This window comes from Mycteria americana, chromosome Z (genome assembly GCF_035582795.1).
Source record: "Mycteria americana isolate JAX WOST 10 ecotype Jacksonville Zoo and Gardens chromosome Z, USCA_MyAme_1.0, whole genome shotgun sequence".
Lineage (NCBI taxonomy): Eukaryota > Metazoa > Chordata > Aves > Ciconiiformes > Ciconiidae > Mycteria > Mycteria americana.
Window position 1 is genome coordinate 16,587,057 of NC_134396.1, and position 22,555 is coordinate 16,609,611.

Here is a 22,555-nt window from a genome sequence, read left to right on the forward strand (position 1 = left end):
ACAATCTAGCCTGTTCAAGGCAAAATAGACTTTAGCATAAATGATCCCTCTGTTCCTGGTTTCAAGGGAAAAGCATGTAATGCAGCTCCTGTTATTGGTTTCATTGTTTTTTATTTAGGCTATAAAGCCCTTTCTCTTAGTATACAAGAAGCAAGAATGTTTACAAGTTAAGTATTGTGCCAGTTGAGCACATTCCTAAAGGGTTAGCTAATGCCATCAATGTTTTAATAAATACTCTGGTTACATATCTGTACTGGAGTAAAACCTAAACATGACAATATTGTAGTATGTGACATGAACATTACCACTCTATAAAGATGACTTCAAGAGTAGTTTTCAGATAACTAACTGATGTTTCATTCCATTTAACCTTGGGGATAGTTATCCCATAAATCCAGTAAGCTACAGGGCTTGTACTTGACAGTACAACTTCTACAGCCAGTCTTTGAATATTTTTGTATTTTGTAGTTCTTGAGGAACTCTCAAGAGGTTCTTGACACTCTTTCTGTCTTAAAGTAGAAAGGTAACTGACCATATGAAGATTGCTGTCACTAAGTAAGGATAAATTGAGTGTGAGAGATATTGCAGTGCTGTCCCATGCACTCTGGATTTATTGGTTCATCTTATCAAAGTTAGTAAAACTCACTTTGAGCAGTTGAAAATATGAAAGGGAGAACTAAGAGGAACTGTGAAGTTTAACAGGAGATATGCTAGGAGCAATGCTTCTCTCCTGACGCAAGACACTACTCCAAACAACGTTTGTATGTACCTACAGCCTCTGTCGATCTTTCTTGTAAACGTCTTGTCCTATTAGATGTAACTGAACTTAAGTAGCTGTTTTCTTGAATGGATTAGATTCAGGATCTGAACTACCTCTGAAATAAGATCCTGTTCAGGATTTTCTTTTTTGTCATCAGATGTTAAGTCAGAAGCTGTTACTTGGAAATGTATTTAATGTAAAGCTTAAGTATCTACAGCCTCAAAAAGGCAGCTACAGCAACATACAGAGAATTTTAAAAAGCATTTTAATGCTGTGTATAGGCAAGCTCTATTGAATAAAGTATGAAATGTCTTAAAGTTGTTTAAGTTGCTTTATTACGCTTTACCTCTTCATTCAACGGATGGTAATATGGATTTCCTATTTTTGTGTTTTCTCCAATTCTTTTAATTTCTCCTTGGATCCAGCTGCATTTTTTTCCCCCATTTTAGCAGGGGAAGACTCATACAATAGATGCAAAATTAGCATTTGTTAGAGTCAAGTACATGACTTAGCTTCAAATTTTGCATTTGCTTCTACTTGAAGTACTCTTTTTTGACCACAAGATGAATCAGATATATAATGTCTGAGGTCCAGGAGTTCCTCTGTATTTCTCAGTCTATTGTTACTCCTCCACATACCTTCTCCAGCCTAACTGGCCAGATCTAAGAGATCACTTTGTCTTAGGAATCAAAGCAGGCTCCTCAAATTAGTTTTGATACACAAAGAGGAAAGCGTGAGTGGTGAGAACCTCCCTGGAGTAAAAACAAGTGTACCTTGTACCAGAAAGCAGTGTGAACAGTAAGCAGAATAAAAAAGTTAACATAATAAAAATACACAAAAGCAGTGGTCTTTGAAAGACTAAGATTAACTGAGCAAGAAAAGCCAGGGTAGGAACAGAAATACTATAGAGTGGAAAAATCTTCAACTTGGCCATATAACCATCACTTAAGATAGATATGTGTAGTGAAACTTAAATCCTTAATTGTTTAATCCAGTGATTTGCCACACAAGAATAGAAAGAGAATCCTTCTTTCTAAGGCAGTTATTTTTTGATAATTTTTCAGTACTAGTTATTTGTACAGTCACAGGATCAGTTTTAGCTTATTACACTTAAGAATTTTAAGCTTATGTTAAATACTGCATACTTCAGAATGTAATACAGTTTGCCATGCCTAGGAAAATAGTGCCATAATGCTGACCTCCAGGGCTACCATCATATTCTGAGGGTATACATGGCAGTAGAAAAGCCTAAAACTTCTTTATACTCTTTCTTTTCCGAAGCCAAGTTCTGGTTTGGTTTCTGTGTATTATCCTACTCAGGATTAGATCTTCTTTCTCTACAATTTGTGGTACTCCTTCATATGCAATCATTTCCCTCCCACCTGCCCAATGAAGCTGAAAAATATTTCATGTTACTGATGTAATGATGGCCCCTCCACAGGCTTAAAGAAACAGACTTTTCAAGCATTAGTTTTAAGTACACTCTATACTCCAACATTGATTTATGCTCATTATAAAAGGGTACATCAGATGGGCCTATTGTTTCAATATTTGACAGGGAGTACAGCCATAATGATTTTCACCATAAGAATAATGTGCCTTTTACACTAGGATTTTAGAATTAAGCTGTTATGCAAGATAAGCCCACTACAAAACTCCTCCCTACTCAATAGCCCTGGAGATCAATCTAATGCACATACTGAAAATGACTTGTACTTAGGGATTTTAATAAACCACCCATTTAGTGTATTAAGTTTCAGAGGAGTAAGTATACATAAATGATATGTTCCAAGTTATGTGCAGTAGATCTGTTTAACAGATTTGTTCTTGTTTGCAAACACGCACAAAGAATTTTCTGTCTTCTATTCAAGCAGAAGAGTTGCAATGGTGCTTTTGCCACTAACTATGGTATGCATTTTGGGGTTATATACCATTCCAATTCACATGCCTCCTTTAAGTCAGGAATGCTCTTCAGTGCTGCCACTGAAAGATCTGCTCCGGACATGATTTCTCAGTTGCTCTATGAGCTCTGGATTCTGCTGCTGTATCTGTTGTGCAAACTGCTGCCCCCTGTGTTGAACAGTTTTAAGTAAAATCAACAAGTGAAAAAAACTGACAAGCAGCATTTGTAAGAAAACGATATCCCAATACAACTGAAAGGTGCATTATATGAAAGTTAAAACTAAAGATAACTTGCTATATCGTCTTAATGAAGATATTTGTAGTATTATGGCTTTATCTAGTTAAAATCTCTCCAAACACCATTACAATCAGATCTTCATTTTCATTCTTCAGGACTATTACTTCTACTTGACAACATGGAGGAAAATGTATTGCCTTACTTGGTAAAACTAAAATTTAGCAACAAATCTGCTCCAGTGATTTGCTCCCTTCTTTTTGAGAGGATCCATTCTAGGTGTTTAAGGTAACTACTCTTGTAGTTGAAGTGCAACCTTATATTAGGTTTTCCAGAAATACAGTGTGTGGCTGCCAACTTGTACTTGTGAGCAAGATGTCATTAGCAGAAAGCAAGCATACAATTACACCTTTATGTCTTGTATGACTGAAGTAATGACAGATCCATCTCCATAACAGCTGTAGCTTAAGAGTTAAATTAAGAGGTGAGATTAATTCCATGTAAAAGATAAGCGTAACACTGCTTTACTAGTTTGGTTTACCAGTTCAGTCATTCCAATTGATGGAAATGTACAAAGCAAACAAACAAGATAGTAGAAAATAAGTCTTCAAGTTCTCAGTTTTAATAATAATCAGGCATACAATGGGGACAGGCCACAGTATAACTGGCTTGACACTATCCCTTTTAAATAGATGTTGCACAATGATGCTTCTACAAATGTAACAGTTAAAACTATGCAATTCTTACTTACGCATGTATCAGGCTGGACAAATCCGACAGGCCACCAACACCTGCAGCAGGGCCACCAATGGCGTTTGACATCATCCCCGACATCCTGGAACAGTTAGCACAGTGTTGGCATTGGGGTATGCAGGGACCTTTACAGTAAGCAATAAACCATAGTTCTTAATTAAATTGCCGGGAGGAAATAAGCTGCAAGAAGAAGAAACTGCAGTAGGGTTATTTACAGTAAGCAAAAATAAAATTACATTTTCAGGAATATAGTACTATCCACCTTTTCCCTTATTAATTCAAACCCCTAAAGACACTTGTATTAATGGTACTCCATTTTAATACTTACAATTGTTGAACTTGAGGATTCTGCATTAAGCTTGCTGCCTAGAATAGACAATATATAGCTGAAATTATAATACGTTTACTACTTAGATATCACTGAGGAAAATGTGGAAAAAACACCAACAAAACACATGCTGTATTCTATGCTGTATTACAAAATTAAGCTAAGTTTATGTGCACAGAGATGTATGGTCCCCAGCAAACAGAATAATTACAGGAATGTATTTCAAGGATATGAAGCTGAGACAATTTGTTGCATGTTAGGTAAAAAATAGTGATTTCAGATTCAGACATGAAAAATATGACAAGACATTAAATATAAAAACCCAGTACCAGAAAAAAAAAAATTTAAGACTTCCAAGGACAAAGGTTTTCTATTGGGCTTTTTGAAGAAAGGTCTGTATTTTGTTGATTCCCAGTCAGCTTTGCAACTACTATTACTACTGGGTATAAACTGTTAAGATTATGGCCACAAAATATTGCAGAGTAAACCAGAGAGTGGACTTACTTTGTAGCATGGTTTTGTGGTAACATGCATCTTCTGTGGTAATTGCATATCTTCTTACTTTGTAGTAAGCATGAGGTTATCTAAATTTCTCAATCATAAGATACCTCAAAAATTATATTGTGTTTACCACAGTATAAGGGTGTATATGGACAGATACTATAGAATAAACCAGGTGATGTTCTAAAGTTAGTAATATAATTCCTACAGAAATCAGTGTCTGTAAGAATAAAGACCAATAGGCACAATGCAGTATCTCTTATTAAAGAAACATACTACAAAAACCAGATATATACAATATTCATTTTATTGATCAATATATCTCCATATATATGTCTCAAAAGTACATCAACTGTTTTCTCTAGCCTACAGTTAGATATAAAATGCCACATTCAAGTCAATTCTGTGGGTAATACAGGATTTTTTCTTTTTTTTCTTTCTTCCATCAGTAACAAGTCTGATCTAGGTTAGGGGCCCAAAATGGAGGCTAGAAGTAACTTTCTCAAGGTCAGACAGCGAGTCAATTTTTTTCCTTCAAAACAAAACAAAAAACTACACCACAGGAAAATAATTAATTCGTTGCTGGCTGAATGCCCTGTGTTCTATCCACTTGACAAGGCATCTTCTGGAAATGATGCAAAAAATCCTTTCCTCATAGTTAGCTCCATATTGAAGAGTACATATTTGACTCTAAACAGATGCAGACAAAGTCATGTGGCCAATAAAGTGGTACACAGGGTTCCAGTGCTATTTAATCACTAACGCCATCGGAGAACTCACTCACTTCTTCCTTGCCTACCATCTCTGTTATTTGGACCATAGTATCAGACCAGATGTATTGAGCTCTCTTGCATGCAGTGCACTTCCACACGGAAGCACTGGTTGAAATGTCCTGTCTAATGAAGCTACCAGAGGGGCAGTAAAGTTTTAACTGAGTTCTCAAAGGAAATAAGTATTTTTTTCTTTTCTTCTCCAAATTCCATTCTTCAAAGTTAATTAATACCATTTAGCTAAGAAAGCCATGCATGGAGAAAAACTACTGAGGGACAAAACCACAATTTGCCATTGTACTGGAAGTAAAGGAATGCACTACATGTTATTTATATTCATTGTTTGCACGTCTCACAAAGTTTTGCACACTTAAGGATGTCAGGGGTAATTTGAAAGAGTAAGAACAGAAAGGTCTCTTGGATAGGTCTCCCCAGGCGGAGTTACTTTAGCCTTGGGTAGACTGCATCTGAATCACCTGCTATTCACTTGACAGATTATTTCTTTGTATTCGTTGTTAACTGCTATGTGGGGAATAGAAAAGAAATTTTCACCATGCTGTTGACAAGTGTTTTACTATCATGCCATCTATAAAAACAGCATAGCTAATCGAAGCACATTGTTGTTCATAAGTAAGATAGAATCAACTGGAAATAAGACAGGCATTATAGGAGATCTATGCTTCACTTCTTGTTTTGAGTGTAAAATGACTTAGAAAAGTTTAAATTCACTATAATGAAACCATTGCCATTATAATAATTAAAATCGCTTGTGTTATTAAACAAGAAGTGTTCTTAAAACTTCAGTTTTAAAAACATTATAATGTAGAGCTTGAAGTATACTCACCATGCTAATGAAGGCAGGATTGTTTATCAAGCTTGCCATGTCAAAACTCAGTCCAGTTCCAGTCTACAAACAAATTGCAATCGAAGATAAGTTTACCTAGAAAATCCCAGTTAAAACTGTTGTAAATAAATAGATATAGAGCTAACTTACAGGACTGGACATGTCTCTCAGTTTCTGTTCTGCTATTTTCAAATTTGACTTATAAGAGTCATTCTCTGGATCAAGATCCAGTGCTTTTTGGTAACTGATAACTGCTTCTTCATATTTATTCACTGAGGTCAGAGCCAACCTAATGTGAAATAAAGAAATCCTGGGTAGAACATAATGACCATCAAAAGATAATGATACATTTTCTGTTCTAAGTAAAACAGTATCTCACAACTAATTTTTAGCTTGAGCACTAAGTTAAAGCAAGTTTTGCTATTGTGCTACTATTGCTTAGTGTAAGCACTTGTTTTTGCAGAAGAGATGATCCCTCAAGAACTCATCTTGCATTGTCTGTTCCATATATAAGCAAGTTAACTCCTTGGCATCATCAAGTGATTTAGTCTGTATTTGAGAGCACAAGCTGGATCCAGCATCCATGCCTCTTTGCATAAGCTCAGGAATTCCTCTAAGCATTGTCTCAGTCCTTTTGATCCAAGAGATCATTCAGAAGGTGTAAGTAGGGTGAAGATACTCTTAACGTGAGTTCTGCAGCTTCAAGAAACCAAATACTGGAACCACAAGTTTCAGCATAATAGATTTTTGTCTTGGGATCAGTGCAAGGTTCTCCTTTCAGATCTTCTACTTCAACAGCTTGACAAATGGGTTATACAGGATAGTAGTAGCATCTCTAAGATGCTGTAAGAAACCTTTGTATCAGGGAAGTCTCCTTAATGTTTTGAAAAACATTCTTCTCCAGCAGCTCAGGAAAGCACAGGACAGATCTACTACTTTTGAAGGAGTGTTTGTTTTCAAATTCAATTAGCTACCACATTTAAAACATCATCTTTCTTTGAGCTATTCCAGAAGTCCATCTACTTGCAGTTTCAATTCTATCTTCTACTGTATTTTCAATTTATACTGACTACAAAACTAAACTGATCTTTTCCAAATTTTGTGTAATCTGTGAAAGATCTGTGTAACCCACATTCCGCAATTTAATATTCCAGTCTCCCTTTAGTATTTGCTGAGCTACACAGACTGGGTTGATAAGCCTGTGCTAACACCCACTAACAGACCTTGTTATTTTATCTCAGGCAAGAGAGCTCAGTGTGTTGGATGTATCAGTCACAGTCATTACTCTCAGTGATGACAAACTCAATAACCGTATGAAACTCCAGGAGTTTCCAGTAATGCTCCTGGAGGAACCAACGCAATATTAATGTTTTCTCTCTTAACAGTTACTCCCATAAAAAACATTCTCCCTTTTGGGCCATTAACTTGCCAAAATAGTTTCTGAACAGACAAGAAATGCAATCTGGTATTTCTGTGATGCAATTGTGGTTTTTTACAGAGAAAGTATGTAAAATTCTGCTTCTTGGAACACAGAACAGTGGGCAACAGTTTCTTTGCTGACAATTCCTACCCAGACAAGCGCTCTCTCAGGGTCATGCTGGAAGTATCACTTTAACTGCCTACAGGGCTCCCATCTGTGCATATTTCTGTGGCACTTCTGCATCTCTCTGTGACGTATAAAGAGTTTCTCTCAAATCCTGTGAAAAACTGATATGCCTGCATAATGCAGTCAGAAAACACAGCTTTCTCATAAGGACTTTTGGTTGAGAAGGTAGTTTCTGCACTTGTTTTTTTCAGTTATTACTAAACAAGCACTGTTTCCTAATTCAGCCTGTGCCAAATGTATTATTATATCAATCTCCTAAGTTAAGCAATGGCTTGTTGCTCAAAATATATCCTCTATCAAAACAGCAAGACAATCAAAAAAAGGGAAACTTGATTGCCCGAGAACGATCCCACTTACATTGTGTATCAAAAGGCACACTGGTCTTACATCCAAAACTCTAAAATAACCTCCAATTTCCAATTAAATCAGCCTGTAGCTTCCCTCCATCTCACTGAAATCAGGGGATCTTGGGTTGTGCTATATGAAGAAATGATCTAAAGGGAGTTAAAATAGGACAAAACCAATTCAACAGTCCCTAAAATTTCAAAGTGAATGAATCATCTCAAAAGCCAGTCAGGCAACATTTGTATTAGTAAAATAAACTGTATCATGGAAAGTTTTCAAGTGATAGAATTCCATAATCTTTGATCTTAAATAAATGCCCCCTAGCATGGTTTTGTCCCAGGCCAACAAGCATTATCCCAGACAATTTTGGGGCATGGTTCAGAATTTAACACAGGACAGCTCGATTTAGCAATAGGCAGTTTGGATGTGGCCATTCCATATTGCAAACTAGATTTTAATAACGTGGAGAGAGCCATTTTGTGCCAGCTGACCCAACGAACAATCCCAAGCATTTTTTAATTTACTAGTATGGATGTAACCTCAAAAGCCTTATGCAGCATTCAGCCCACACCCACAATATGTTTGATTATTGAAAATGCAAAGCTACACATCTTGGAAGAATGGCCCTTCACTCAAGCAGATAACCCATTCAGAACATTCCTGACATTTTTTTCAGATAGCATTTAATCAGACCCACCACCCAAAAAGGCTCTACTGTTAATCTCTCAGACATGACTGAGAAAGACTACTAAAAGGATATAGCTTAGTCTTGCTAAAATATCTACTTCCAAAGAGCTACTGAACAGAAAAATTAAGCCACTATTCCTGCTAGTGTGAAGCCCCAATATTTTTAGGATTCTGTTCTCTAACAGCATCATTAACAGATTCACTGTTCCAACTGCAGAATTTTGATTACTCATTACTAGGTAGGAGGTAGAAAAAAACCCACATCATGACTTTCTAAGTTATAAATTTGCAAAGTTTATAACCTGAAAGAAGAAAAATTGCAAACTGATGAAATCTGATATGAACATGCTGAGATCAACCATATATATAAAACTTGAAGCTGACAGCCTGACAGGGTCATCTTCAGAAAATTGCTACACATTCAGAACAAGAATGTCAGCTAAGTAAAACAACTTAGCTCCACTTATTTCAGAAAATCTATGGTGATTTACACTTGGGTCTTCAGTGTTTACTCAGATTTGTATTAGCTTACCCCATTCTTCCATATGCTTTGCTGTATTTTGGATCTATTGCTATGGCTCTCTCACAATCCTTTATTGCTTCACTGTAGTTATTGAGCTTACTTTGAGCAGCAGCCCTAAGACGAAGACGGGAGGGAAGGGAGAGAGCTTTGTCAAAAAAAACAATAAAAGAAAAAAACCCAAGCTTAGATATTCACATGTCCATGACTAACTTCAGACTTGTTTAGTCTTACTGACTTCTCATTCACTAGTCAGGCAATGCCTCAGCTTTCCTCAATTAAGTAGGACAAGCAAATGTTCTGAATTAAGTATGTGCTTAAGTGCATTGCTAGACTAGGGTTTTGGAGAACACACACTCACCTTTGAGGACACAAAGGATAAATAATTCTAGAACTGTTTTAGATCCAGCATATGACTATGCACAAAATACATCACAAAACCTATTACAAGAAGTGAAACTCTCAAGTAGTATTTTACATAAAATCATTGTTTAAGCAAAAGTATTTTATACAACTGGCGTTTTCCAGCAAGAAGTATAGTTTTACTGACATTCAGAAGAATGCTGTGATTTTTCCCTGCTCAATTTTTCAGCAGGCAACTCATGCTTGCAGGTAAATCTGGATAACATTTCTCAATAATCACTAAATTACTAAATTACAATTGCACTTCTACACCAGAGAAATACTAAATGTTGTGGGTGTTTGTACAATGAGATTAAAGACCTGCCCAAACTAAAAAGGACATTGGAACAGATAAATAATCAAAACTTCCCCAGTTTGAAAGGTCTCAAAACACTCTAATTTGTTCTTCCTTGATTAAAAAACTACAGTAGAAATGACAGTATTTCCATTGCATAAAGCATTCTTCTTTTTTATTAGGAATGCTAGATGCTACAGTCATCACTACATTCAATCCTTTCTCCTGTGATAACCTCCAAATTGCATATTTTTTCTGACTTTGATAAAAAGCTCTTCTGAATGGGACTACTTATATATTTTAAATATTTAGGCTGCATAACAGTTGTCCAACTCCACAGATGCCAGTGAAGATGTATGGATAAAAGCTGGGGACAATGCTTAGTCTCTCATGTGTTTGAGCAGAAAATGTTTTTTCCATGTTTACAAAAAATTTATATGGCCAGTTAAAACTTCAAGGGCATCTCAGCTCTCTCTTTTTCCCACTGCTGTGAGTAAAAAGCAATACTGGTGAAGGCAACATGTCTCCATTGCTCCAAAACTAGCTTAAGAAAGATAAGAATAAGGCCTACATTTATTCAAATACCACATTACCCACAAAACTCCAACAACTGCCTGTCTTCTTTTAAATAACTTCATACAATACTGTGCTTACTGACATCAAGATTCATTTTGATCCTCCCAAATGTGATACGTGATGATGTAACACACAAAGTGAAGTATTTCTACTGTTGCCAATTACAGATTTGGTGCTTAAGCCCATTCTACTGAGGAAACTTTCAGTGATTTTGGGAGGCTTTTGAATCTGGTCTTGTATTTCCATTTTATACCTAAAATCACTTATGTTATCAGTTTTCTCAAGGAAAATAGATGATTTACACTTCGAACTGCCATCTTAAAGATGCAAAATATTAGTAAACTGCTATTTCCTTCCTCTTTATGCTTGCCACGAAACACTGAGTCTTTCACTTGTATTTATCACAATCTAAACTCTGGAGTAATGGAAGTGTAGCTCCCAAAATAGAAAAATCCACTGGTTACAGTGCCACAAGGCCAGATTGACAACACTTAAGTTAATATATCCTTCTGGTAACAGAGGCACTGAAGAGTTTAGAGCAGAGTGGCTCTAGAGGCAGGCTAGTTCCAGTAGGCCTCATAGACTGTACTGCCTTTGCTGCTGGTCTTCTGGGCAGTATACTGAAAGAGCATACTTCTGCTGCTGGGTTAACGTGCACTTCCAGACTTCATCTGCTCCCGTGTCACTACGTCTTCACTATGCTGAAGAACAGATTATACAATGAAACTACAACAGCCTTGTTATTTTTCAACAGGTCATGCATAAAAATGCTGAGTATTTATACAAAGCTTGAAATCTCCAAAATGGCATATCCACATTGATGCTATTTTTTCCAGGGAAAGTCCATACTAGGGGAGATAGAGATGGCAGCTGAGCCACAAGAACACCAAAAATAAAGGCTCTTACTACTTTCAACAGACTGGGAATCACAGCCAACACTCACAAAAACCTGATCTCAAGTGTTACAAGTAATTTTAAAGTCCATATTACACCTTTAAGTGATACAGATATGCTGAATGAGCTCACTTTCGCTTTAGATCTTTTACAAATGTAACATGATAAATTTCTGAATAGTGGGGTTTTCTAGCCTCATGTTGTTTTGATCTACTTCACAATTTATCTTTAAAATAATGTTAATAAAGTTCGGGAATGAAAAGTGTGTATTGTTTTGGTTTTACCTGTTGCAGTAATAGACTGCATTGTTTGGATCCAGTTCTATAGCCCTAGTATAACAATCCACTGCAGCACCATAATTTTCTTCTTTCATATGATTATTACCTGAAATAAATTATAAAAAGCTCTTAAGTAGTTAAAAGATACAGTGCTATGTATGAAAGAAATAGAGTAGCCACATTATAGCATCTATATAGGGTAGTTATGACTGCACTTTTTCAAGATACATTCTTTTAAATAGAACTGGCATGGAATAATGCAAATAAAAATATCTACTATGTCTGTAAAGTTTATTACGTACATTGTAGTCCACTACATAAACCTTTCCCTTCTCATCTTGCTATTTCACACTTTCCAGCTAGTTTCTGCTGTTACACAAAAATCACTTTGTTGAGAAGTGTAACTGTAATTGCAGTTCCACTGTAATATAGATTCATCAGTCTTAACTGTCTTTGAAAGCCTCATAATCCAATAGGCTATATGATAATTCCTCTTTGGTCTCATTTTCTCACATGTCCCAACAACTGGCTTGTAACAATCCATGTAACATGGAAAATCAAATAAAAGCAAAAGTAAGCACACAAGCCCCACTTTTGTGATGCCACATAATTCGTTCGTTAAGATAATGAAAAGTATGTATAGCACAGGCAATCTAAAATGATTCAGAGGTAACATTTCTCACCAACAAAGCTCAGAACTTCTACTCTATAACAAAGTTTCATATTTCATATTTTTTAAGTCCACTGAAAAAAAATATAAAAATATACCTTTTCTATGGAAAGAAAATTCTGGAGTAAGGTCTTTCAAAACAAAAGATACCTTACACATTCTTTCCTCCCCAACACAGGGCAGTCCTGGTAGTTTCTTTCTTTCCTGATGACAGAGTAATAGAGAAAAAGTCCTAGTTCAGAGTGCCCAAGCTTAAGGTTCTCCCTAGTCCTGCGGCTACAGATCTTTGGCCTCCTAGATACTACAGGAGCCTTGGTTTCCCAGCAAAGTCAAGAAATTGTCAGGAAAATTATAGACTTCCACTGACTTCCTTGTATTTTGGCAAAATATTTCAACCCTCCCCCAAAATAAGCAAGAGAAGGCATAGGTCAACAGGTCACTACAGATGTAGGTAACTGCATAAGCAAAGGCTGGAAAAGTTCAGTCAGTGCAACATTTTGTCTCTGACGGAAGGCAGAAGTCTGCAGAGCAAGCAGTCCTAGGTGCCTGTACTAACTGAAAACAACTATACTTGCATTTATTTGTGAACAGGGAGCGCTTAATAAACAAAAACAGATTTAAGTAACTAAGTATCATCAAGGTAGTACAAAATCACCTCAATAGTGATACACTAGACTGTCAGCAATCCCTGCCAGTGCAAAGGCAAACTGAAACTGTAATTTCATGTATACCTTCAAAATATACACAGAATGTAACCATAACTCTCTCATTTCTACAGGCCCACCATCTACACATCTTTCCTTTGATCTAAGGTAAAAGGTCTGTGCACTAAATCCTGTTGTCAGATAAAAGACTTGCAAGTTAGCTGCACTAAATGAGATTGCAGCAGTTAACATTTCTCTAGAAAAAACCTGCCATTAATGACTATCAAAGTTGAAATTTCTGATACGGCTCTGAACTAAAGATGACCTGGGGTACAGGGCTAAGTTGGAGCTAGTATCAGTGGGTACCTTTCTTGCTCTCTCTCTCTCCAGCTCAAAATTGGCTAAAGAAAAACAGAAAAATAGTGAGACCTACTATTTCTGCTGAGATTAAGCAATTCAGGACAAAAGGAAAAGCAACTGTAATGTTTTATTTTAACGCCAGACAAAAATTCTTAAGACAAAAAAAAACCCCACAAATGGTATACTTTTGAATGTGTGTCCTCTATAACAAAAATACTACCTATTGTTATAATTTATACCATGGTAATACCCAGATCTTTTTAGGATCAAGCCACTGCTACACTATACAAACCTGCACATAATCTGTGCTCTTACATAGCTTACATTAAGCCAAAGTGTCAAGTGATATACAAGGGTAGGCAAGTAAATTCAAGTATTTACTAGTCTGGAAGGTATATTACTTCCTGGTTTTATAACAACCAAGAAAGAAAATTCAGCTATCTCATTTTGTTTTGCCATTCATTAGCCAGTTTCTACAGGTACTAGGACTGGATTGAGAGCAGAGGAGGAGCAGGCTGGTGGCCACAAGGTAAGGGAAGTTATTCCATTGGTAAGGACATATAGATAGAAATGAGGAAATGACAGTTACAGAATTACAGTATTATAGAAGATATGGGTCATATCCAAGTTATCTAATTTATCTCCCTAACTCAGGGCAGAAAATACTCATAACTAAAAAGCATGATAGTGGTGATAGATACTATGTGTGTGAAAATGAGGAGGATTAATATGACAGAGCAGCATTAGAAAACAGGACAGGAAGTTTTAATTTTATCATGGGAAATTAACCAGAGGCATTTCAAGCAGTTCCAAACTGCTTACTAATGCCCCTGATATCTGACACTTTAAATGGCCCTTTGTCGAAGTTTAGACCCTTTAATTTTTTTCAGTAGAGACTTGGAATTGCTGTAGTAACACCACTCAAAGACTAACACATAGCGTTAGTTAACACACATAAATTAAAGTGTTTAATTTCATTTCCTCAGTATATTTCACAAACCCTTGTGGGCTGACAGATGAGAAGACAGAAGTCACAGATTTAAAACAGGCATTGTTATAACACCCACACCTGGAAAGTGCTGAATATCCCTACAGTCCAATAACCATACTGAGTGCTACAGATATTCTTCACTTTCCATAGCTGGCAGTAACAGACAGCAAAATGAAAAGCCGGCATGCACAGCAGGTATGTTACAACTTACAAACTAATTTTCACTTGTGACCTAACCTTGTTTGAGCTCTTATCCTTAGAATTAAAGAACTAATGATCAGCTTCAACAATTAGGAAAACTTAGTTTCAGAGCCAGTAATGGACTGCATTCAGGACTACAGATGACCAGTTTTAAGATAAGACAGACATGGAACTCATTCTCAAAAACAGTAGAACTTTTTCCACATCATTATCCTGAAATTTTTGAGAGTATTACATCTGCCTTTCAATTAGAAACTTACTTATTTTTTCTGTAAAACTCAAATTTCTGAAAATCCAACAGGTCACAAAAAATGTGATTTCTAAAGCATCAGTCCACCTGATAACAATTCATACCAGTTATCAGTGCTACATGCCTTTTTTTCTCCCTTCTTTTTTTGGGGGGGAAATAAAACGGATTCCTTCTTGGGTAGCATTAGTGAAGACTTCTGTGGTACAGCTGCTTTTCCTCACATAACAGCAAAAACATCTATCAAAGGGAAAATAAACAACTGGCTTTTCTGCAATTCTTATAGAGCACACAAATTATTTCACATATGTGAAATACTAACCCTAGTAAGTTCACAAGAACTTTTCCACTGGCTTCAGCTGGGTCAGCTTTTTACCAATGTTTTAATAATCAGCTAGCACATAATCCCTGACATCACATAACCTTTTCAATATAAAGTAGAAACTTGTATAGCAATTCCATGGACAGAGAAATCTATAATATGCCAAACAGTAACTGTTCATTCTTTAAAGCTTCTACTACTCAGGAATGTTGCTGAAGACTTAACATGTTATCCCTTAGTTTTTAAGTAAACTCCTGAGCAAGGGAGAGAACAGACTATATTTTCTTGAACCCCAGATGGAGCAAATCACTTAGCCCTCTTACAACATAACAATAACCAGAGAATATAAGCTTAAGTTTTTGTGTGGGGTGTGTGTTACCCAGTTGCTATAATATCACTGTTCATGATAACCTAAAAATCTTAATGAAAGCCTAAGATGTTTATTCCTATGTTTATTACAAACCTTCATCCTTCAGTTGGTCAGCCTTTTCAACATCCTCTGGTAAAGAATCTGAGAGAGGCAGCATGTCATTCTGTATGCAAACAAACCAAGATTTTTTTTCATGAAAATATAAGCCCTGATTTTGTTAAAAACTTCTTTCATCCTGGGTAGCATTGTATCAACAAGCAACCAGATTTTCTGTAGTGCACAGGAAGTATGAAAGAACTAAACATCACTAAAACATCCTTAAAAGAGAAAGAGTTTACTTTCTACTACTAAAAAAACCTTATGGCTCACCACACATTTTAAGGAAGTCAAGGGGAAGAGAGCTGATATGTCTCTACACTCTTGGTTTTCTTACTTCTGACTCTCCTATTTGCCATCCTGGTGGTTCCTGTGCTTCCTGTACTGGGGATCCCAGATAACACATATTATTAGTACACATTTTTGAAGTTCCCATTTTAAGATTAGTGTTCATGGAGATGTTTTTAAAATTGAACAACTAAATTATTTCCAGAAGGGAGTGAGAAGCATCAGCAAACTACGAATGACCTCAAGCACTTTGCAGACATTATCTCTGGGAATTGCAAAATGCTTAACTGAAGGACAAAATCTTTCAAGTGAGAATGAGACATCCACTGTTTAATAATATCCTATATGGAATTGTCCTTGTCTAGCTGAAATTAATTCCTCCCACTGCCCCAAAAGATTCTCATTCTGCTAGCTTTTATGGAAATTTCACTTTTTTCATATTTTCCTTAAGTTTCCACATCATTTTGACCTATATAGCACTTTAAGGTTGTGTATACAATATGAAATCTAAGCACATATCAGCAGAATAACTCTAGAATCTAAAGGAAGTTCTTACCTTGTGAAAAGAATTTGTGAACATTTCTATCAAATGCTGTGGAGGTGCAAGATGAGTATCTTCCAGATTAATCTTAAACACAGTCTCCAGACACTGAATTGCAACTTACAAGAAAAAAATAAAAAATGTAAGTCACCAGTTTCTCAGTAGAAGTGTAATTTCACTAATTTATTTATAAAGCTGATTCACTTCCTTATTCAGCTAGTAAAAGCAGCTCTTTGGAACATAACACAAAATAAAGAGAGGCTACCTGATTCCCATAGAATTGACTTGCTGAAAAATAGTATAAGCTATACGGAATCCATACATAGTTCAGCCATTATTCTTAAACCGCTTTAAAACTTTTATTTCAATTCTTTCAATCATTTAATATCTTTTTGTTTAAACATAAAAATATGAGGATTTAACAAAAGGACCACAATTCATACCCCCACACACACCCCACCTCAAAACACCACAACTGCCATATATTTGTGTGGCACAATAGTTGGAAGAAAATGGCTCATCTTTACTGTAAAGAATAAATATAAGATACTTATTACTCTTATCTTTTTTTGGAACAAAATATATTCATTCGAAGACATTGTTTATTAATAAAATGCTTCATTAATCACAAGCCTTTAATCTATTAAAAAATATATCTGCAGTATCCTTCCACATGTTCTGTTTTGTAAGGATGAAATGGCCCTCCTAAACCTGCAATAAAGCAAATACACTCACAATAAGCATTTCTAAAAAAAGTAGAGCCAAATACCTACCTGAAGTTTTAATGTGCTCACATATTTTTCGGCAAAAGAAGATCAATGGCAATTACTATATACAATTCTGTATATATATGTATCCTGTTAATTATAGTATCTCGAATGATATAATTATTTTCCCTATCATCTTGAGAATCTAGTAGAATGTTTTTATTAAGGTATATCACCTAAACGTTTTAGACTGAAAACTGAGGAGGAACAAAGAATAGTCTTTGTAAAGCTTGGTTTGAACAGAAAAATGACTTTTTAAACTCGAACTGTAGATAACCAGGAGGAGCTAAATTCAAATTAAGTATCAGTAAAAACTGAATCTTAGAATTTAAATTGAATTTCAGTCCAATGTTAATAAATATAATTTGAATTCTTATTTGCATTATAATGAACCTGAACACACTGACCCAAAATCAGAAAAGTAAAATTACTGAAAGTTAACAACAGCGAGGCCAGTTTGAGGAGCCTATTTTCTACGCCACAGCTAGGAGAAAAGGGGAAAAAGTAGATTTGTAAAATAAATAGTAAAACCTGGAAGATATAATTTTTTAAAAAACTCTCATAACATAAAATAGAACTTATTCAGAAAAAGTCAAGTATGATACCAAATTAATGTTGATAACATGTAACAGTTGAATACATTGCTAAATATGCATACAACTTGCTCCTATAACCTATAAATGCTAAAAGTGTATCAATTTGCTGTGTTCTAAATTACCCAGTAAGAGTGCTGAAGGATTTGGGTTAAACTCCTTTGTCTCCTGCTACGTGGAAAAACTTAATTCTTGTAAAGTAAGCACTGATTATGCTGAATTATATATTAATAGCACTTATTACCAGGCCTATCATAAAATCAGTGGAATTACATCTCGGTTTTCCTTATATGGCTTAATAGGAAGCCATTTGCCATAGTATTCTTACCAATTTTCCTCTCAAACTTACTTTCACCTAAAGGTATTCCCTTTCCTGAATGCTTCACCTCATTTGTAGTTTTGCATGAATTTAAAATACACCCCCCTTCTTTACTCAAGGCATTAAGTCTGTGACACCAACTTTCTATCATACAGGAGATTTTGCAATGTGCGGCAGTGCAAATTATGCTTAAAGAAAATAATCGTGAGTATAGTATTATTACTAGTAAGCATTTCCATTAAATAATCAGTTGTTACAGTGAACTCCCACATTTCTCCTTTAACTGAAAAATGGAATTTATAATCCTTATAATCTATCTATCACAGGTATAACAAAATGGGATGAATGGATGGGTTAGAATCCCACTATGGCATGAATCCATAGGTTAGAATAATAACCACTGGTTAACATGCAAGCCAACAATAGAAACCTGTGTAAAAATAAACAACCAAAAAAAGATGTTTTTCCAAATCAGAAGATGTATTAAGTTGTGACAAGATCAATAACTACCCTGTTTTAATGTGACAAAAAACCTGACCTTAGTAAAGTCAAAGGAGTGAAGACTTGTTTTTGTCTGAAAAGTACCCCAAGAGACTGAACTGCCAGCATCTCACTATCCCATTATCAAAGTAAAGCACTGTCAACTGCCACAAGCTTGGTGTCATCAGTAAGTTGGGAAAGACTTGCTGTACCACATGAGCTATTAATCTAAGATTTTTTCCCCTATCTGATTTCAAAGGCCAAAGTTATCTGTTCTCCTTATTATCTCCATCATCAAACACACTTTCAGAGGCCTAGGCAGTTGCTGAAGCTTGCTTGACCACCTTGCAAACCAGTACAGATACCTACCTCCCTGCTGAACAGCTGGGGCTCACAACAAACACCTACTACCTGACAACATTTTTTGCTGTCCAAGCACAAGTTGCAAGCAACATCAAGGCATCACAGCGGACATGCAGGCTACTGATCACTGAATAATGAATATTAATTGGGCTGTTGAGGCTCCTTTAGTACTCGGTATCATCTTGCTTCATCTTACACATAACCTTCCACATCTCAAGAATTACATGCATCCTTTGCCCTAAGGGGTGCATTCCACTGTTTTGGAAACACTGCCTTAGAGAAATTCATTGCGGTACCTTTCTTATTTAGAAGTAAGAAAAAAAATCACAGTCTTGTGCACATTGTAGAGAGTTTCTGCTTTAATCCCACAGAAATAGGTGCTATGGACAAGAAAAAAAATAGAAACTGTAAGCAGGAAAAAGAAATAACTGCCATTCAAACACACTGTCTAAAATTTAACTTGGAAAAAGTGAAGTTTCTAGTTCATACAATAGAGTTGAGCATTAACCGCCAGAGATCTATATCACTGCTCTACATCCTAGGTTGTAGGGGAGTATATTTCTCCAGTCTACCTTTTGATTACTCTGCTTTCTCAAAATAAGGTATTTTTCTTCATCATGCAAGTACAAAATCCCTAGAGGAAATATACACTATCATTGACATCGCTATATAATTCAAACATGCAGAATGCAGGTTATCAATATAAATGGAATACATGCTAGACTTCTATTTTGATAAAGTCTCAATTTTATTTGTAATGTTCTAGCTCTTTTTTTGTTTTGTGGGGAATGGGAACTGTTTCAATTACTTCCTGGCACAGACACTTAATCATACAGTGTTTTGTCTTTTCATAGACACCAAGTAGGTACATAAGGGCCCAATGAAAAACATCAGTCAAATTTTTTCATCCCTTATGTCTCCATCTAACATTAAACACTTCAATGGGTGGGACTTGGGCTATTGCTACTCTACATGCACTGAAGATATTTTGCACAACTAAAATGAGTCAATTACTCAGAATGCCCGCCTCCTGTCTTCTAACACATAGCATATGGTACCTGCTTTTGGCAGGGTACAGCTCTAAAATTAGGATTTCATATCTGTCTTAAAATGGTAAATTTTACATCAGCATTTAAGCACAACTGAGGTTTTATAATATTTTTTGTTCAGAAAACAGAATCTTAAAATTTATTCCTTCATCTAGACATTGGCTAAGCCTGCTCTAAGACATGTTATCAGGTATATTTTCAGTCGTAACCCAACATTTATCATTTTTATTATAAAAACAAAAGGAATGCTCTTCTTCTCTCATTACATGATTTCCAAAACCATTGCTTTCTTTCATCAGCTGAACATCATCATAACCTGACACAGGTTAAATTCATAGATGACTACCACTTTTTAAATGTACAAAATGCTCCAGATTCTGATGTAAAACCAGATCTTTCAGCTTTTATTCTTTTGGGAGTATCCTTTGAATTTCATGATACAAATGTTCCTTTCTTGCTTACATTAGTGAACAACTACACTGTAAAACCAAAAGACACTGGCAGGAAGAACACTCCAGGCTTCTCTTTTTAAGTTTATGCCTCTGAGAAGCAGGACTTGCTTTGCAGCTCACGAAAGCCTACTCTCCACACCTCAGATTTCAGGTAACTCAGTGATCAACTGCCTGGATGTTGTTTATTGCACTGCCGGTCCTAGCCTTCCTCCTCTTACCTCCAAATTCCTCCTCTGGTTGAGTGATACAACCAAAGACTGCTTGAAACAGCGCAAAGGTCTTTTAAATAGATGCTATGACAAGCTCATTGAAGAATTAAGACTTTTTGTTCTTCTCTTGCTTACTTCCACATCGTGATACCACCTGCCATGAAGTCCCCAGGAATTAGGGAAAAGGAATAAAAGCAGTATGAAGGAGAAAGACACATACTATGAAGTTACAAAGACTTAATGAATGTCTGTCAACAGAGGAATACACACAGAAGTCCATCTTTCTGTAGCTATGTCTACAGATAGATGGACTTGGATGTATAATAGAAACTATACTATACTGAAAATATTCACTGCCATGTGCTCTTTGGAATCACTATTAGAGTGAAAAAGAAATCCAAAGCATTTATTTTATTTTCCGTATTCTTAGGATCTCTTAGCCTTCCCTCATAAATTACATAGAATTCTTGAAAGTATGAAACGGGACTTCTTCCCATATACCAAAACCAACAATTGTTTTACTTCCTCCATGGCCTGGCCAGCACAGCTATTATCAGACACAAAATACAGAAAGAAACCCAACTTAAAAGTAAAGAGAAAAAGAATCAGCAGACAAAAATTTGTGGGACACATACACAAATCATTACCATAGTCTGCATTATAGCACTGCTTAACTTGATGTGGTTCAAAGTATCTGTTGCTCAAAATTAAGGTAGTACACATTATGTAACTTTAGAACATTTTTAAAATGAGAGATGTTTTAAAATTAATGATCTCAGAAACATTAAGATCATGATCTTATTCACAGATAATATTTGGTAGCAGCTTCAGTCAGGTCACTCCAGTTACTTTCTATGATAATATACATCAAGCAATTTAACACATGGGTAGGTATTATACATATATATTTCTTAGCACCTTTATCACTTACCTTCCAAGCTTTCTTGTTCATCTGGAGTGAAAGTATCCATCTGACTCTGCTCTCTCAAGAAATGGATGACTGCATAAACCAAGCGTTTGACTGATGACATTTTTAAATTGGTGAGTTTCTCCTATGTCTTAAAAACAACAGGATCTCTTATTTCAGAAGAATGAATTCCTAGAGTATTCCAACCTCCCGCTGACCTCTAGTAAGAAGTACACGCAATACACAAAAACTTATCCTTCACCAGAAAGCCCAATAAAGTGATGCCTTGAAACAAGTGGTTAAATTGCATGGCTTAGGGAGAACTCCTACAATCATCTAGTCTAACTAGCAGCAAAAGAGCACAGATTTCCTCAGATTCATTCCTGCGGGAGAGTTCACCGAGGCTAAAAATAATTTAGCAACTTATTTTTAATTTTTTTTTAATAGTTTGGATTTTATTTCTAAGACATACACACTTGGAAGCAGAAGCACATGCTGAAGTCAAAATCAATTAAAAAGCCACATTGATAAATACAATGACATAAAGAAACACACTTTAATAAAAGGTATTCTATTCTCTGACATTGTACTGCTGAATGGTTTATATTCACTTTGGACAAAAAACTGGAACACTGTGACCTCAGTGCATGCTTGTGATTAGTGACACTACTGGCTCAGTCTGATTTGCATTCAGCATCAGCTGGGAGTTACATAACTTTGAGGAAAATTTTAGTTCCAACTTTCCAAGTTATTTTTCCTTAAACCATTTCGATTTAAAAGGGCTGTCGCCAGGGGAAGCAGGTTAAAAAAGGGCGTTAAATGAATGGCAAGACCAGGGCCAACCCTCGCTAAATTATTTTCTCCCCATAATCCCCGAGCAAACCGATGTGCAGCCAAACCCGCGCCGAGCAACCGCCGCCGTGGGGACGGAGCAGAGGCGGCTCCTCGCCAGAGGGGCGGCTGCCGAGGTTGCACAGCGGCGGCGCCCGC

At 36.1% G+C, this 22,555-nt stretch overlaps 1 protein-coding gene across 2 annotated transcripts in view; it reads right to left on the reverse strand.

The window, feature by feature from the left end:
- Positions 1 to 22,555, reverse strand: part of SGTB (small glutamine rich tetratricopeptide repeat co-chaperone beta) — a 45,230-nt gene that overhangs the window by 21,978 nt on the left and 697 nt on the right. The window contains exons 2-11 of one of the 2 annotated variants that reach the window (XM_075488324.1): positions 21,590 to 21,716; positions 16,442 to 16,545; positions 15,595 to 15,664; positions 11,703 to 11,802; positions 9,264 to 9,368; positions 6,244 to 6,382; positions 6,094 to 6,156; positions 3,979 to 4,016; positions 3,649 to 3,732; positions 124 to 2,830 (exon numbers count right to left, since the gene is read on the reverse strand). In XM_075488324.1, the coding sequence (XP_075344439.1) occupies positions 2,719 to 2,830; positions 3,649 to 3,732; positions 3,979 to 4,016; positions 6,094 to 6,156; positions 6,244 to 6,382; positions 9,264 to 9,368; positions 11,703 to 11,802; positions 15,595 to 15,664; positions 16,442 to 16,545; positions 21,590 to 21,689 (915 nt within the window). In that variant the 5' untranslated portion in view covers positions 21,690 to 21,716 and the 3' untranslated portion in view covers positions 124 to 2,718. Of the gene's footprint in view, positions 1 to 123; positions 2,831 to 3,648; positions 3,733 to 3,978; positions 4,017 to 6,093; positions 6,157 to 6,243; positions 6,383 to 9,263; positions 9,369 to 11,702; positions 11,803 to 15,594; positions 15,665 to 16,441; positions 16,546 to 21,589; positions 21,717 to 22,555 lie in introns of those variants that run through there. The other variant, XM_075488325.1, reaches the window with a different exon arrangement.